Source organism: Marmota marmota, unplaced genomic scaffold (genome assembly GCF_001458135.2).
Source record: "Marmota marmota marmota unplaced genomic scaffold, marMar, whole genome shotgun sequence".
Classification (NCBI taxonomy): domain Eukaryota; kingdom Metazoa; phylum Chordata; class Mammalia; order Rodentia; family Sciuridae; genus Marmota; species Marmota marmota.
In genome coordinates, this window is record NW_026000005.1 from 45,473,373 (window position 1) to 45,491,814 (window position 18,442).

General features: G+C 39.5%; 1 protein-coding gene across 1 annotated transcript in view; it reads right to left on the bottom strand.

The window, feature by feature from the left end:
- Positions 1-7,415: 7,415 nt before the first annotated feature.
- Positions 7,416-18,442, bottom strand: part of Slc16a14 (solute carrier family 16 member 14) — a 31,798-nt gene continuing 20,771 nt past the window's right edge. Inside the window, exon 5 of the mRNA XM_015481499.2 lies at positions 7,416-10,528. Within this exon, the coding sequence (XP_015336985.1) occupies positions 10,377-10,528 (152 nt within the window). The 3' untranslated portion in view covers positions 7,416-10,376. The remainder of the gene's footprint in view (positions 10,529-18,442) is intronic.

Below are 18,442 nucleotides of genomic sequence, written 5' to 3' on the forward strand. Positions count from 1 at the left end.
TTTTTCCCCTTTTACCCTCACTTCCTCTTGTATGTAATTTTGTATAACCCTGAGGGTCTCCTTCCATTTCCATGCAATTTCCCTTCTCTCTCCCTTTCCCTCCCACCTCTCATCCCAGTTTAATGTTAATCTTCTTCTCATGCTCTTCGTCCCTACTCTGTTCTTAGTTACTCTCCTTATATCAAAGAAGATATTTGGCATTTGTTTTTTAGGGATTGGCTAGCTTCACTTAGCATAATCTGCTCTAGTGCCATCCATTTCCCTGCAAATTCTATGATTTTGTCATTTTTTAATGCAGAGTAATACTCCATTGTGTATAAATGCCACATTTTTTTTAATCCATTCGTCTATTGAAGGGCATCTAGGTTGGTTCCACAGTCTTGCTATTGTGAATTGTGCTGCTATGAACATCGATGTAACGGTGTCCCTGTAGCATGCTCTTTTTAGGTCTTTAGGGAATAGACCGAGAAGGGGAGTAGCTGGGTCAAATGGTGGTTCCATTCCCAGCTTTCCCAGGAATCTCCATACTGCTTTCCAAATTGGCTGCACCAATTTGCAGTCCCACCAGCAATGTACAAGTGTACCCTTTTCCCCACATCCTCGCCAGCACTTGTTGCTGTTTGACTTCATAATGGCTGCCAATCTTACTGGAGTGAGATGGTGTCTTAGGGTGGTTTTGATTTGCATTTCTCTGACTGCTAGAGATGATCACCCTTCTTTCTTGAAGGAAGACTCCCTACCTTCTTAAGGAGTCAGCTCATTTATAAGCCTTGAGTCTTCCAAGTTCTGGTGAGTCTGTCCTCTGCGGGGCATAGTCTGGATCTGGAGAATTCCCCAAATCTCATGTGTGAACTGGCTGGTGGTGTTAGGAGGTGATGGGAACATTAGGAGGTAGAGCCCAGTGGAAGGAAGAGAGTCCCTAAGGGCATGTCCTTGATAGGGTTGTTGGAACCCTCCTGCTTCTTCTCCTCCACTTCCTGGTTGCCAAGAGGAGAGCAGCTTTGCTCCGCCACAGACTCCTGCCATGAAGTTCTGCCTTGACTCAGGGCCAAGGAGCCTCGCACCGGAACCTCTGAAACCATGAGCCAAAGCAAACCTATCTTTCTTTGAATTGATTTTCTCAGGTATTGTGTCATAGCAACAAAAAGTTGACTAACACCCAGCACTATTCGGGGCCTCCTACCACCTGTCTCTTCCCATGCAGCCTCTCGTCCCTTGCTGGCAGTACTTGATTGTCTGCTGTCTGAACTGCAGGGTCTAAACCCTTAGTAGCATCCATAGCACCTGAAACGCCCTTAGCCCTTTAGCATCTCCACCTAAGTGGCTATGCCGTTTCTCTTCCCTACAGTCAGACTGCAGAACGTGGTGGGACAGTGTCCTAATACATGCTGGCTCAGCCCACTAGTGAACCACACTGGCCTTACTGACTTCCTGCCTTTGCCCTGATCATGTTCTATTATCTGTTTCCTGTACTGCTCACTGTAAATCTTCCAATCTTATCTCCCATTTTGCAGAGACTAAGCTTGTCAGTGTGGACTCCACAGCTTCCCTTCTTTCTGGCCTCTGACCTGCCTCTGCTTTCTTCTGCCTCCAGAGGGAAGAGTCTCCTTTCCCCAGTGCTGACCTCTCCCCATCTTCTTCGGGGGGTCCTGGTCTCCCTTCCTGTTCTCCACCTTCCAGCTCTCTCTCCACTAATTCTGTCTTTTCTTTTCTTAAAAACACAGGTCTTCCCTTGAAGGAATCTTCCCCTGTTCCTTCTGTGCTCCTCAGGTGTCGCACTGGTCTTTGCCGCTGAACTCCTAATGGTGAATTTCCCAGGGCTGCTTGTTCCTCGGCCTCCCTGCCTCCTGCCATTCCTAACCCTCTGTCTGCAGTCTTCGGAAGCTACTCCCTTCCAGGCCCCTGAGAGTTTCCATCTGGTACCCTTCTCAGCTCTCATTGCTAATTGATCTTCAAATGCTGTGTTAGTCCCTCTGCCAGGCTCTGGGCTCTCACCAGAACCCAGGCCAATTCACAGTCCCTTAACACCTTGGTTCTCCTCCTTATTTCCAGACCCTCTGCTCCTTTTCTTTCAGCTTGAAGGATTCTTCTCTGTTCCCACGCCTAAATGTGCTGCAGATGTTCCTTTACTTGCTCCCAGACATGGCTCTGAAGGGTTCTTGGTGAACCCAAAGCCACCAGGAGTCTGCAGCAGAGCACAGGGTGCTGCCGCTTCCCACACGCACCCCTCAGGAGCTGCGGTCCCTCCTAAGGGCTTTCACCAGGTGGCTTCAACGTCTGCCTGTGCTCTGAGGCACTGTGCTATGTGCTTGGGATGCCATGGAAGAAGATGGCCCAGATACCTGTTTTCAGGGACCTTCTTCAGTGTATGCATATATTTTTTTTTTAATGTTTTTTTACAATTTTCTAAGGTAATAGATTTAGTTAGGCTGAGGTTTTTTTTTTTTTGGCACGGGGGATCAAACCCAAGGGCACTCTATTACTGATCTACATCCCCAGACCTTTTTATTCTTTATTTTGAGACAGGATCTTGCTAAGTTGCCAAGGCTCGCCTGGAGCTTATGATCCTCCTGCTTCAACTTCCCAAGCTGTTGAGATTCAGGGGTGCAGCACAATGCCCTGTGACACACTGAATTTTTAGAGGCTCAATTTGTTCTTAGTACTTCTGTTGTGCTTTTGCTAGTTACCTTTGTGACACCTACTGTAACTTATGTGACTTCATTATCACCCAATCAATTTTGGTATCCTTAAGTTTTCCTATATAGAAATACAAGAGGTAGACATACTGTTGTATTATTTTGCAAGATAGTTTTAAACTATGCTACAACCTTATTTTAGAATTCAATATTTTAAAATGTATTCACTTTTATTATGCTTAAGAATGGATCATACATAGATTGTTTTTGTTTTGTTTTTGGTACTAGGAATTGAACCCAGAGGTACTTTACCACTCAGTTATATCCCCAGGCCTATTTATTTTTATTTCAGGATGAGGGGGGGGTCTTGCTAAGTGTCCTAGGCTGGCCTTGAACTTGTGATCCTCCTGCTTCAGCCTCCTGAGTCACTGGGAGTACAGGCATATGACACTGGGCCAGGTGGATCACAGCTTTATAAATGGTGATTAGATTCTCTTTTAGCCCACAGCTGCACTATCTAGGACTAAAGATGCTGAAAAAGATGAAACTGATATATTAAGAGTTTTCAACTTCATTCAGAGAAAAGAAGCGTATTAAAAAGTATAAATATGATTCAAAAGGTATTTTTTCTTGGCTTTATGATGTAAAAATTTCACCTTTTTGATACTTCTTAAATTGTGATATCATTTTGAGGGGTTCAGGGTTTAAGGAAAAAAGGAATTGCATATTTTAAATGTAGATGTGATGAGTTTGTTAAAAGCCAAAAATTGATCATTAACAGTTTTTCAAAGCAGAAATGAAAGAGCCATTGAAGTACCGCCCAGTGTCAGCTACTGCACCGAAGAGCACGGAGCACAGCTCTCAAGCTGGCAGAGCTGACGTTGCTGAATGCCTGCTGGATGGAAAGTCAGCAAAAGAAAAGCACTGCAGTGCCACTTTCTAATGGCGCAGTAGCTTGTCAAGTTAAAGATTCAGCTGTGAATATGGAGGCTGAACTGCAGGACTATACTGTTGCCTTACACAGGACCAAATCGATAGACTTGCCGTGTTCCTTGTGTTCATCTGGTCCCAGCAGCAACAGATCAAAGTCTTTTATATGCAGACGTGGGAATAAATACAGTGGTGCAGGAACCTTCGGAGTGAGTGCTGACTAACTATTCCCTTGTGGCTGATTCTGGAGCAACTGTTGATGTTCACCCCGATGGTGCAAAAACAGTGGGTAAAAGTGCTAGTGCCTGAGTTTGAGTCAAAGCAGTGTCACCAAAAGGCACTAGTGTCATGGTATTCGTCACCGCCAAGCAACTGCTGGCTAATCATAGCCAGATTCACTTACGGATGGATATCTTTGATGAAAGAGTAAAAATCACTAAATCTTCATCCTTGAGCTCACGTCTTTGTAATAGTCTATATGGCAAGGAAAACACAAAGCATGTCTGCCGCAGATTCAAGTGTAACGGTTGTTTTTAAGAAAAGCAGTCATGAGACCAAGTTGAAAGCCAATCTGCTTTTTTCATGGAACGCCATGTTTACATATGGCAGACACATTATTGAAGAGGAGGCTGTCTCTTCAAGGAAAACATTTGTTTGCCAAGGATAATAATATTCAGGCTTTCCAAAGGAAACACAGAATTTTGGAGGACTTCTCGTCAACCTCCACAAGTTTGCTACTTTCCAGTATTTTCAATACTTTACATTTCTAATGAGCTTGGTGGCAAGTGTTAACATATGCAATTTTAAAAACTGACACATAATTCACATACTCTAAAATTTACCCTTTTAAAGTGGTTTTTACATATTCAAAAAGTTGTGTCACTATCACCTTTCTGTAGTTCCAGAACGTTTTCAGTACCCCAAAAGGAGACCATTATCAGCACTTCCCAGCCCCTACTTCTCCCTATCCTGTGGCAACCGCTAATCTACTGTCTGTGTGAATTTGCCTAATATGAATATCTCATGTAAATAGAATAACTATATGATTTATACACACAGAGTAGCAATGAGATTTTAAAATCTCGTATGAGAACACTTGGAAGATTTACAGAACTAAGTAGACCAGTATTTTCCAAATGACCAAAGCGTTCAGTTACAAAATTATAAATAAGGTAAAGACCCATCTAAAGTGTAACCTAATTTAATGGATTGTAATATAACATTGTACAAAAAATTCATTTATATTGTTTTAGATTACACTTATTTTTAAAAATACCAATCATCGAGTTGGCATGTTATCAAAGACTTGTTTGCAGTAGCAATTATGAGAATCCACCTGTTTTTCTTAAATCAGATATCAACAACAACAACAAAACATTTAAAGGGAAAACAATGCTACCATTCTTACTTTTTTGAAAATATAGTTATTTTTCATAAAAAAGTTATTATTAAAGGCCCTGGGTTTGAAGAGACAGCCTCATCTTCAATAATGTGTCTGCCATATGTAAACATGGTGTTCCATGAAAAAAGCAAATTGCCTTTCAACTTGGTCTCATGACTGCTTTTCTTTAAAAACCCCAAACTTATTTATATTGGCATATTTCTTGTTGTTTGTTTGTTATTTGTTTTTGGTATTGGTCCTGGGGATTATCTCAGGGGTGCTTTAACACTGAACTGCATCTCCAGTCCTTTTTAAAATTTTTTATTTTGAGACAAGTTCTCACTAGTTGCTCAGAGCCTCGCTAAATTGTTGAGGCTGGCTTTGAACTTGCTATCTCCTGCCTCAGCCTCTGAAATCACTGGGATTACAGGCATGTGTCACCAGGCCCAGTTCATTATCGTTATTTTAAAATAAAGCAATCCATATTTTAAAAATTAATTTTGATTTCTAGTATGCTAAATATTGCTGATATAACCCACAGAAACAAAGCCCTCATTATTTTTTGGTTATTATTTATTTATTTATTTTGCTGGATTGAACCCAGGGCTTCACATAATCTAAGCCAGCACTTGACCCCTGAGCTACACCTTCATCTCTACCTCTGTTGGTTGGTTTGTTTACTTATTTATTTATTTATTTATTTATTTTTGTACCAGGGATTGAACCCAGGGTCACTTAACCACTGAGCCACATCTGCAGCCCATTTTATTTATAGACAGGATCTTGCTGGGTTGCTGAGTCTGGTTGCTTCCTGTCTCACCTCCTGAGATGCTGGGATTACAGGTGTGGGCCACCACCCTGTTGGTTTTTAAGAGTGTTAGGGAGACTTCTGACCAAGTCTGTTCTTTGACAAGTGGTCATTCCTAGTGATAGTTCTTCAATTTTTTTTTTCTTTCTCTGCGTCTTGTATATCACCCGTGACAATTTCACTGGAACAGGTTACAAAACCCATTTCCCTCAGCTCTGGGATCAGGGACACTCTTGGTGGGCGGTGGTAGCAGCTTACTTGGGCAGGCCGACTGTTGAGGGCGGGACTATGCATCAACCTGCTTTGTGCCTATAAGAGCCCAGCTTACGTTTTCTGATTTGGAAAAGGACAGAGCTGAGAGCCTTTGTAGTAGAATAAAAGTGCTCCACGGATAGCAGTTGGCCAGATGCTGCATAAAAGGAAATGATAGTCAAGACAAATATTCAAAACCAAAATGTCCCCCAAAAGCTCATGTGTGAGACAATGCAGAAATGTTCTGAGGTGAATAATTAGATTACAAGAATTATAACCTAATCAGTGGATTGATCCACTGATATGGACTAAACTGTAGGCAGGCAGGCTGTGGCTGGAAGAAGCAGGTCACTGGGGCTGTGCTTGGGATCTACATTTTGTCCTTGGTGACCGAGTCTCTGCCTCCTGGTGGCTGCCTTCCTCTCTATGGCCATCCACCATGGCGTCCTGCCTCATTTGGGGCCAGAGCTACAGAGTCAGCTGCCCATGGACTCAACCTCTGAAGCTGTCAGCCAAAATAAACTTTTCCTTAAAACAAACAAACAACTATAACAAAAAGCTTTTTCTCCTCTAAGTAGTTCTTATCAGGTCTTTTGATCAGAGCCACCCAAAACTGACTAAAAGGGTGGGCTTCCAGTTTTAGTGTGTGTTAAGAATTGGCTGATAAACTTATCCAAACAGCAGATTTATTGGTCCCACTCAGTAAGTTTCCAATCCTCTTGGTTTTAAGTAGGACCCCAAATCTGCATTTAAAATTATTTTGGATACAAGTTTTAAGTTAAAAAGACATTATGTGCATAAGAAAAAAGACCCACCCAGCCTCCAAATTTTCTTTCCTAGAGCCAACCACTACTAGTTTTCTTGTCCCCTCCATCAAGAAATGTTCTGTTCTACACGTATATAAGCCTATGTGTGTATGAGTGATCTTTTTGTTGCTAATAAAACTATAATTGGAGCTGGATGGGGTGGCACAGGCCTATAAATCCATCAACTCGGGAAGCTGAGACAGGAGGATTACAAGTTTGAGGCCAGCCTCAATGACTTAGTCAGAACTTCTCAAAATAAAATATAAGAAGGCTGGGGATGTAGTTCAGTGGCAGAGCACCCCTGGGTTGAATCCCTAGTTGGATTTGGAATTGGAAACATACTAAACATATTGCTCAGGCTGTCTCTGTATCTAAAATCCTAGTCCCAATGAATGAGGAGAGAGAGTAGTTTTTATGAGGGCATTTGTACCTATTATTTAATAAGCTGTAAACACCATCTTCCTTAAACATATGTAGTCCTTATGATTATGAGTCCCTGGGTTCAACCCCTAGTACTGCAAAATAAACCAACAAATAAATAAAACCAAAAGGCATATTGCTCTATTTTGCTTTTTTTTAAATTTTATTTTAGCAAGGATATCTTGAAGACTGCTTCCCAATTCCATATATAGACTGGTCTTTTTTTTTTTTTTCAAATAATTGCAAAATTTTACTAAGCACTATATTTTGTTTCCTATTGGGAACATGTAAATTGTTTCCAATTTTTTATTTAAAAGAAATAAGACAAAATATCTTCATTCATGTCTGTTCATATGTAAGAGAGAAAAACTTCAGAAATGCAATAGCTGTGTTTTAAGTTTACCATTTGAACAAAGATACTTTTTAATAAAGTCTTTGCATGAACATATGTTTTTATTCTTTCAAATTTGCTAGAACCTGCTTAACATTATCTATTTTACTTATTTTTCTGTTTTTTTTTTAAAGTTAGATTTAATTTTTTAAACTTACATATAAACAGACTCAACACAGCAACATCCTAGGTGATTCTTTCCAGGAGGTTCTGTGACCAGGTCTGAAGAAGCACAGTTGCAGGTGAAAGAGCCAAACAGATAATTAGTCTCAGCTTCATTTTAGGAATATTCCCATTGAGAACAAAAGAACAGAGATTTTATATGAAAACTCACCAACCACCTTTAATGAGGACAAATTTTATTTAGTTACATGTAAATGAAAGTCACGTGGGCATGTAAGGGGAAAACTATAAAGCACATGAAATAAATATACAATTAACCCTTCATAGTGTCTTCAAAGAACTGTGTAGAGTAACATCAGTAGGAGAGATTTGCTGTAATTCTTGATTAATATTCTGATATCAACATGAATATTGCAAGCAGGTCTTTCTCCAGTTTTGTAACATGGGAACATCTGCTGCTTTGGTAGGAGTCACCACTTCCATGAATACAGTCAGTTAACCAATGAGTGTGCAAACCGAATGTGAGCAGGTCTAACTTGGAGTAATTACAGCTGGGTCACTGGATTAAAAAGGTCACAACTTCGAGTGCACCACTCGAAGTGTGAACATCTGGACGCGTGGGCTATAGCACCATTCAGAAGATTTAACACTGCCTCTTGTTAGTTTGGTGTTGTCAGAAAAATGTAAGTAATGTGGTTTTAAACACACAGCATGTTTTTCAATCTAGTTATCCTAATTTTAGGGTAAATACACATGTACATATATAGCATTGCCTCAGCTTTTATGATTACCAGATCAAAACAGAGAGGGTGGGCTTCTGTAACAGCAGCCAAAGCTGTAATAACAAATGGGTGGTGGTGCTAAGCCAAAGGAGGATGGCGTGCAAATTGTTATCTATGGTAATTCCCATGCCATTCTCAGATCACTAGAGGGGATATCAAGTGTGTCGGTCAGCCATGCTTTTGCTTCTCCTATTAGCTGCCTTTTGTTATCCCTGTTATTTTGGTGGTTCTTTCAGTACATAAGCCTCCTGCTAGACATTGTAGTAGGAAATAATGGAGATGAAACCAAAGGAAACTTGTCCATTTAATCACTTAACAGCTTGGAGGGTTGGTAGAGCACAACACAACTGCTGGCTAATTAGGCATGGGGTAGCATTCGGTGATTCCAAACTGTAGTAGCATTCCTGTTTCTAATCACCAAGGATAATTGAAAATCAGATGTATTCATTTTAGAAAAATATGACCCAAGACACTGCCAATGATATTAAAGGACTGATTTTGTGTGATGAGAAAATTGCGAGTAGAAATTTATTTATTTATGTTCTGCAGTGCTGGGGATCAAACCCAAGGCCTTGTACTTACTAGGCAAGCGCTCTGCCCATGAGGTACACCCCAGCCACAGAAGTAGAAATTTCCATAGTTTTAAGGTATGTGTAAACAAGTAAGGCAGCCAGAAATTTCAAAATGATTCTCGGAAGAAACATTCTGCAGTCTGAAAAATGTTTGGCTTAGAAAAATAGACATCTCAGATAAAGGAGGGCATTATTCATACACAGTCATCTTGTGTATGAAATCAATGAAGAGAACTATTTTTAAAACTGTGCCCAGCTCAGGCAAGTGAATGATCTACAGATCAGTGAGAGGCACCGGGGACGGCCACTTGTCACCACCACTCCAGCGTCAGGTGCACAATCATCCAAGGGCGTTCTATTCATCTCCCTCACAACTTGACAGGCTGGTGTTTTGGATTCAGCAGCATGCTTAACAAGTGATTAAATCACCGATTTTATATGTTAATCAGCAATTAGTTCTCTATTCTATTTGTTGGGCAGGAGAAACTCAGAAAAAAAGTGTTCAAGGCCACAGGTCATGCTCATAATCTGACAGCCCAGTGATATGAATAAAAGTGCCTGAATCATAGCCCTTGATTCAATGGTTGTGTGCACAAATGCAGCTTCTGCTAAGGAAATCATTCACCGTATCTGCTTGTTGAGGTTCGGCCTTATTCAGCTCATCACCGAACCGTCTTTTAATACTGAATAACTGAATTAGAATTGATGGCCAATGCTGCCTCTTATGGGAAGATTTATAAATCGTACTTCCTCACTGTAGAATTCATTCTTAAAAATATAAACCGTGTTTCTTTAATTGTACTAAACTGTATTGGAGCCTGTCTTTGTATTCTACTGGGAGATCAATAACTCCCTATAATTAATTTCTGAATCCAGTCGTATTCTTGGGCTCGAGACTCACCTATCCACACACTTTCTGGAGACATATAGATGCTTCAGTTACACCTTGCAAAGAAATAGATGAGTTGAAAAGCTCTTATCCCCTGTCTTCGAATCTAAAATCCTAGTCCCAATGAATGAGAAGAGAGAGTAGTTTTTATGAGGGCATTTGTACCTATTATTCAATAAGCTGTAAACACCATCTTCTTTAAACATGTAGTCCTTAATACCCTCCAGCAATGCCTGGAAGCAGAGGCAGTGCTACTCGAAAAAAGTAATGACAATGGCATTTACAAAGCTCTTCCCCCGTCACAGGCTCCTCACAGGCTCCTCACAGCAACCAAGCGAGGTAGGCATGAGTACCACAAATGAAATCCGACCTGAAATCACATGACACTAAGCATGTGCACCATCTATGTATTTTCTTCTGGATTGTTCTATAATTTGAATACATGGTTGGATGAGTAAGAAGAGTATTCCTACCATGTAAAGCAAACCACATATATAGAAGGAAAAATCATATTTTTGTGTGATGTCGAAGATCCACCCTACAAAACAAAAAAAGATCATATTCAGTATAACACAGTTGATAGAATAAAAACTCAAGAACATAAAACAGGCATTTATTTATTGCCACTGCAATAAATATAGGGATTGATTAATTGCTATTATTATTAATTATCATCATCATCGTAATTATTTTTGGAGCTGGGGCTGGCACGTGCTAGGTAAGTGCTCCGCTGCTAGGCTACCCACCCTCAGCCCTCATTTAGCCATTTTTAAGAGCTCGCTATACAAGTCAGTCTTTCCAGTGCCTGCGGATGACTGTGCTTATTGGTTGAATCACTTGGGGACTTGTGGCTGCTGGCCCCTGAGGACACCCCCCTGGCTCGCTGCCCTCAGGTGAACCTGCAGCCTGGTCAAAGCCCACAGTTAAAAGTGAATCTAGAAACATTTTGATCCAAGATGGCGAGCTAGAGGGAGGCTGCATACGGTGTCACCCCATGACCTGGGATTCAAGTAGTGGGACTACTGTTTCTCTGCGAGTGATCAGAGGACCCCCGACAGCTGCTCCCACGCAGGGCATCTATCTACCAAAGCGAGGCTCCCCCAGTTGCCTCCATCTTGGGACAACTCTGCAGCCACTCACATATCACCTACACATGGTAGCCTGCCTGCACCTGGGACATCACACAGGGTCTGGAGACAGCCCTCAGCCGTAACACTGCACACCACAGAGCCGCATCTCTGAACACATCGCCCAGCGCTGCCTCCCAGCCCCGCCTGACCCAACACCCCATTGCTGCAAGCAGCCACCTCCACCCTGGGTCACCTTCGTTGCCATCTTTAGTTGGGGCAACTCCCAGTTTGGTACACCAGCTGGGCAGATACCGAGAGACCCCAACTGCCCTCTCTCCCCGGCAGCTGCTACCCGGCACAGTGACTGCCCAGTACAAAACAGCTCTCGGCAACAGGTGCACAGCCCCCAGAGCGCAGCCCCCAAGACCTCGGGAGAGAAGGTTCCTGACTGGGAAGTCGAAAGGGAGCGGGTGGGTGAGATACAGTTTAGAAACTAAATTAGAGACCAGGAATTGTAAGGTCTACAGGGATATAAGGAGATAAGACCAGGCACCCACATTTCACGAGTGGGCCCCAAAGGAGATGCTTGGGGTGCAGTCTCTCATTGGGGACAGGCAGGTGCTATACCCCACTTCCAGGAGCTCCACACCCAAGACCAACCCTCCACCCTGGTAACCTTCACCAGGCTGAGGGTGCAGATACCAGCAAACAGCAGACAACCCCCCCTATTGGATGAGAAGGGAAGCAGGAAAGATACTGGCCTCCAACAGGAACGATTCGAGGTTTTTTCCTTCTCCCACTCTATTCTCCCACCCTCACATCCCCAACATTTGTGAAACTAAATACTTTGCATGAATTAGGGTACCGAGGACTGGGACATCCGAATAGTATATTACAGTTGTGTTGTACATTCTTTCATCTCCTATTTTTACATTTTAAAATTTTTCTTAATATTTACGTGTGTTTGTTTTATATACTCCATTGCCTTCCCACTTTCTTGTCTCCCCAAAATCGCTTCCTCTCTCTTTTCCTGCTACTAACCAACTTCTTTAGATCCCTCTTTCACAGGTTCCTAAGATCTAATGACTCTATATCCTCACCTCCTACCCACGCAACATCTCATCCTACACTTCACCCTGGTTCTTTGTCCACCATCAGAAACTGTAGACCATTTTGCAAACCTACTATTTATGTTGTAGATAATAATTGAACCATTTCTGTATATTGTGCCAAAACTGTAAATGTCTTAATAGCAGCTATTTGGATTAAGGGTGTATATTATTTGTACTGAGATCTGTTTACATTGTTCTCCCCCTCAAAGGAGAGATATTGGAACTCTGCAGGGGTACTGTAAGCCTATAGGGTAAAAAAACGGTGACACCTCAGCTCCACAGTGCTAGAAGGAAAGACACGAACCACATGAAAAAACAAGGGAAGAAAGTGCCCCAAACAAATCAAGATACTGCATTATTAGAATCCATGGCCAGCACAACAGAAGAAATGACAGAGAAGGAGGTCAGGATATACATAATTAAAATGTTCTGTGCATTAAAGGATGATATAAGAGAGCAAATACAGGCAGCAAAAGATTATTTCGATAAAGAGCTACATAAGCAAATGCAGGAAGCAAAACATTACTTTAATAAGGAGATAGAGGTTCTGAAAAAAAAGAAATCCTTGAAGTGAAAGAAACAATAAATCAAATTAAAAGCTCAATACAAATCATCACCAACAGATTAGATCACTTGGAAGACAGGACCAGACAATAAAGACAAAATATATAATCTTGAAAAGAATGTTGACCACACGGTGAAGATGGTAAAAAACCATGAGCAGAACATTCATTAATAATGGAAAGCCTAAAAAAACCAAATTTAAGAATTATTGGGATAGAGGAAGGCATAGATTTCCAAAGCAAAGAAATGAACAGTGAAATAATAGCAGAAAAATTTCCAAATATGAAGAATGAATCAGAGAATCAAATACAAGAGGCTTATATAAGGACACCAAAAGTACAAAATCACAACAGATCCACACACCAAGGCCAATTATAGTGAAAATGCCTAGCATACGTTTCAATAAAATTGAAACAAAATAAATGATTGAAAAAATTGAGAAAACAAGAAGTTATTTTTTTGAAGAAATAAATGAGATTGATAAATGCTTAGTCATGTTAATGAAGAGAAGGAGAGAGAAAACTCAAATTACTAATATGCGTGATAAAAAAGGAAATATCACAATGTACACTATAGAAATACAGAAGATAATTAGAAATTATTTTGAAAATTTGTACTCCAATAAAATAAAAAAATATTGAAGGCACTGACAAATTTCTAGAGTCATGTGATTTGCCCAAACTGAATTAGGATGATATACACAATTTAAATGGATCAATTTCAAGCAGTGAAATAGAAGACACCATCGGTAGCCTACCAACCAAGAAAAGCCCAGGACTGGATAGATACACAGTTGAGTTCCACAAGACCTTTAAAGAAGAACTAATACCAATGCTCCTCAAATTATTTTGTGAAACGGAAAAAGAGGGAACACTTCCAAACTCATTATATGAGGCCAATATCACCCTGATTCCAAAACCAGACAAAGATACATCAAAGAAAGAAAACTTCAGACCAATATTTCTAATGAACATAGATGCAAAAATTCTCAATAAAATTCTGGCAAATTGAATCCAAAAACATGTTAAAAAAATAGTGCACCATGATCAAGTGGGGTTCATCCCAGGGATAAAAGGTTGGTTAATGTACAGAAATCAATAAATGTAATTCATTACATCAATAGACTTAAACATAAGACTCATATGATCATCTTAATAGATGCAAAAAAAAAAAAAAAAAGCATTTGACAAAATACAGCACACCTTCACGTTCAAAACACTAGGAAAACTAGGGATATCAGGAACATATCTCAACATCATAAAGGCTATCTATGCTAAGCTCCAGGCCAACATCATTCTAAATGGAGATAAATTGAAAACATTCCCTCTAAAAACTAGACAGGGATGTCCTCTTTCACCACTTCTATTTAACATAGTTCTTGAAACTCTAGCTGGAGCAATCAGACAGATGAAAGAAATTAAAGGGATATGGATAGGAAAAGAAGAAATCAAATTAGCACTATTTGCTGACAATATGATCTTATACCTAGAAGACCCAAAAAATTCCACCAGGAAACTTCTAGAACTAATAAATGAATTCAGCAAGGTAGCAGGTTATAAAATCAACACCCCAAAATCAAAGTCATTTCTGTACATCAATAACAAATCCTCTGAAAGAGAAACTAGGAAAACTGCTCCATTTACAATAGGTTCCAAAAAAAAAAAAAAAAAAACTTGGAAATCAACAAAAGAGGTGAAAGACCTCTACAATGAAAACCACAGAATGCTAAAGAAAGAAAATAAAAAAGACCTTAGAAGGTAGAAAGATCTCCCTTGTTCTTGGACAAGCAGAATTAATATTGTCAAAATGACCATACTACCAAAAGCACTATACAGATTTAATGCATTTCCAATCAAAATCCCAATGATATTCCTCATAGAATAGGAAAAGCAGTCATGAAACTCATCTGGAAAAATAAGAGACCTAGAGTAGCTAAAGCAATCCTTGGCAAGAAGAGTGAAGCAGGAGGCATCACTATACCAGGCCTTAAACTATACTACAGAGCAATAGTAACAAAAACAGCATGGTATTGGCACCAAAATAGACTTGTAGACCAATGGTACAGAATAGAGGACACAGAGACTAACCCACATAATTACAGTTATATTATACAAAGGCACTAAAAACATATATTGGAGAAAAGATAGCCTCTTTAACAAATGGTGCTGGGAAAACTGGAAATCCATATGCAACAAAATGAAACTAAAACTCTATCTCTCACCATGCACAAAATTCAACTCCAAGTGGATCAAGGACCTAGGAATTAAACCAGACACCCTGTACCTAATAGAAGAAAAAGTAGGTCTAAATTTCCATCATATGTCAGAACAGGTTCCAACTTCCTTAATAAGACTCCTATAGTGCAAGAATTAAAATCAAGAATTAATAAATGGGATGGATTCAAATGAAATGCTTCTTCTCAGCAAAAGAAACAATCAGGTAAATCTACAGAATGGAAGCAAATTTTCACCACACGCACATCATTTAGAGCACTAATCTCTAGGATATATAAAGCACTCAGAAATCTTAACACCAGAAAAAAAAAATCAATAAATGGGCCAAGAAACTGAACAGACACTTCTCAGAAGATGTTATATAATCAATCAACAAATATATGAAAAAATGTTTAACATCTAGCAATTAAAGAAATGCAAATCCAAACTATTCTAAGATTTCATTTCACTCCAGTCAGAATGGCAGCTATTAAGAATACAAAGAACAATAAGTGGTAGTGAGGATATGGGTAAAAAGTCACTCTCATACACTGCTGGTGGGACTGCAAGTTGATGCAGCCAATACAGAAAGCAGTATGGAGATTAATTGGAAAATTGGGAATGGAACCACCATGTGACCCAGCTATCCCACTCCCCGGTTTACACCCAAGGAACTTAAAAACAGCATACTACAGGGACACAGCACATTAATGTTTATAGCAGCACAAATCATAATAGCTAAACTGTGGAACCAACCTAGATGCCCTTCAGTAGAGGAATGGATAAATAAACGGTGGCATATATGCACAATGGAATATTACTCAGCATTAAAAGAGAATAAAATCATGGCACTTGCAGGATGGATTTGGAGAATATTATGCTAACTGAAGTAAGCCAATCCCAAAAAATCAAATGCCGAATGTTATCTCTGATATGAGGATGCTGATCCATAATGGGGATTGTAGGGGTGGGGGGCATGGGAGGAATGGAGGAACTTTAGATAGGGCAAAGGGGAGGGAGGGCAAAGGAGGGAGCATGGAAGTAGGAAAGACAGAATGAGACGGACATCATTACCCCAAGGACATGTATGAAGACACGAATGGTGTGACTTTACTTTGTGTACAACCAGAGACACGAAAAATTGTGCTCTATATGTGTAATATGAATTGAAATGCATTCTGCTGTCACATATAGCAAATTAGAATAAACAAACAAACAATAGTGAATCTAATGATTTTCTTCTTCACAAGTACAAACTCTAAAACCCTCAACACTCTTTGGGAACAGTGTCTAGGGCATATCAGGAGAGGCAGAAGAGAAGACATTTGAACTTTCATTCATTCTGAAGTATGTGAAGATGAATGAACATCTGTTCCAGAAAGAATCAACATTTCCAGGTTTTACAAAATTCACATTTACAGCTACAAAATTTTATTTATATTTTTAAATTCTTTTAACATATACATACAAATATACCTATAAATGGGGCACCATATAATGTTTTGATAATGTAAAAATTGTGTAATGTTTAAATATGGTTAAACATATCTCTCCTCAAACATTTACTGTTTCTTTGTGATGAAAACTTAAAAATCCTTTCTTCTAGCTTTTCAAAATGTACACTACACCATTGTTACCTGTAGCGTCCCACAGTGCAAGAGAAAACCAGAGCTTCTTGCTCCTAACTCCAACTTAGCACCCCACCCATTGATCAACCTTTCCTCAACTATTAAACTTTAATATTTAAAGATTTAAAACCTGGAATTGCCAGATACATCCTTAGCTGTTGACTAAAGTATCAGTCCTTTTTGAATACTAACAATATTACAAACTAACATATTCATATAATAATCTTATTAAGCTGCTACTACTATGTATTATTACTATAAATTTCTTGGATTCTAAGATATTGATATACCGTTATTTCATTTCTCAGGAAGAAAGTTACTTGTCAATTCAAATATGGCTCAATGCTTTCTTAGGACTTTTAAAATACATTCTAATTTCAGAGATGCTAAAATGTGAAAAAGAAATGTATCTTGGAAACTGTGAAATATATTTTTTTTACTTGAGTGATTAATTCTGAGAGTCAGTCTCAAGCCACTGATCTAACAAAGTCAACTATGCAAACTAAGACTTAGCTACACCATAAATTTTACTTACGGTAAAGCACAAATTTTGATTACTCACTTTTTCCATTTTGGTAATTGTATTGGTTAGCAAAAACTTAAAAAAAAAAAAAAAAAAGATAAAGATTTTTTTTCAGTGCTGGGGTTGGAACCTAGGGCCTCATGCATGCCAGGCAAGGGCTGTACCACTGAGCCACACCCCCAGCCCCATAAATGATTTAATGACTGAACATACTCTTGGATGCTTTTCAAAAATACCTTTAAAAAGCATCTAATTGGCAAATGTATGTATAAGTGCAACGTAACCTTCACCCTCCAACAATCAACCACACAAAAGCAATATAGTATAAACCAGTCCCTTGGACGTTTGATAGTTACCTGTATCTGTTTATTGTATCAAGTAAATAATTAATAAGCCTTGATTATCTGCTTATAGGTGTCAGTCAAGGCATCATAAAGAAAAGCAAACAATACCATAAAAATACACAATCTTTCTTTTCTTGAGATAAATACTATGAATTCTGGATATATTTTAAAAGCTCATCGAGTTTTTAAATTTGTTATTTGATATAAAAATAGGACAGAAAAAAATATCACATTCTTCAGATGTGGCTTAGTAAAATACCTTGTCATCTTTCCTTAATCTGCAATCTGAGACAAGAAGAACAAAAAAATTAAACATATAATCCAAAAATAATGATTCAGCTTCAGAATTGGGTCTGAAAGGCATATAGACATTAGCATAAAAGCACACCCAACTTCTGCTCATCGTTACCAGTTGGCAACAGGGGACAACTGAGAATATGGTGAAATGAATAGGTCACCTGCATGTGAGGCAGAGGGGTCTGTGTCTACAAGGAGAGGATATGATGGGACTACCTGCAATCTACAATCTAGGAAACTCAGGATGTGGATGTAGCTTGGAGGTAGAGCACATGCTTTGCATGCACAAAGCCCTGGGTTTGATCCCCAGCAATTCCCCGAAAAAGTAAAAATCTGAGGGTCTTATAGTCTACTCATCCCTGATGAAAGTTGGCCTTGTCGTCTAAGTAGTTAAGTCCTTGCTTTTCCTATGGTCAAGTGATGGAACATGGAAATGATGTTTCCAAGTGACAAATACTGACGGCTGAAACAATTTGAACTCTGACTGCTGCTACCACGAACTTCAGAAATAGGACAAAATCCCACCTGGTTGGAAAATGAATTTGTCCTTATTTCAGGCTGTTCATCACCTTTGTTGTTTGAAATGGTTGATCATAATCTCCAGGGTTCTGTGATGTGGCCCCGTCTCCCTCTCCACCCTGCTGCCCTGTGCTTACTCGTCAGCAACAACCATCTGAATTTTGTGGAGTTGCCAATGAATT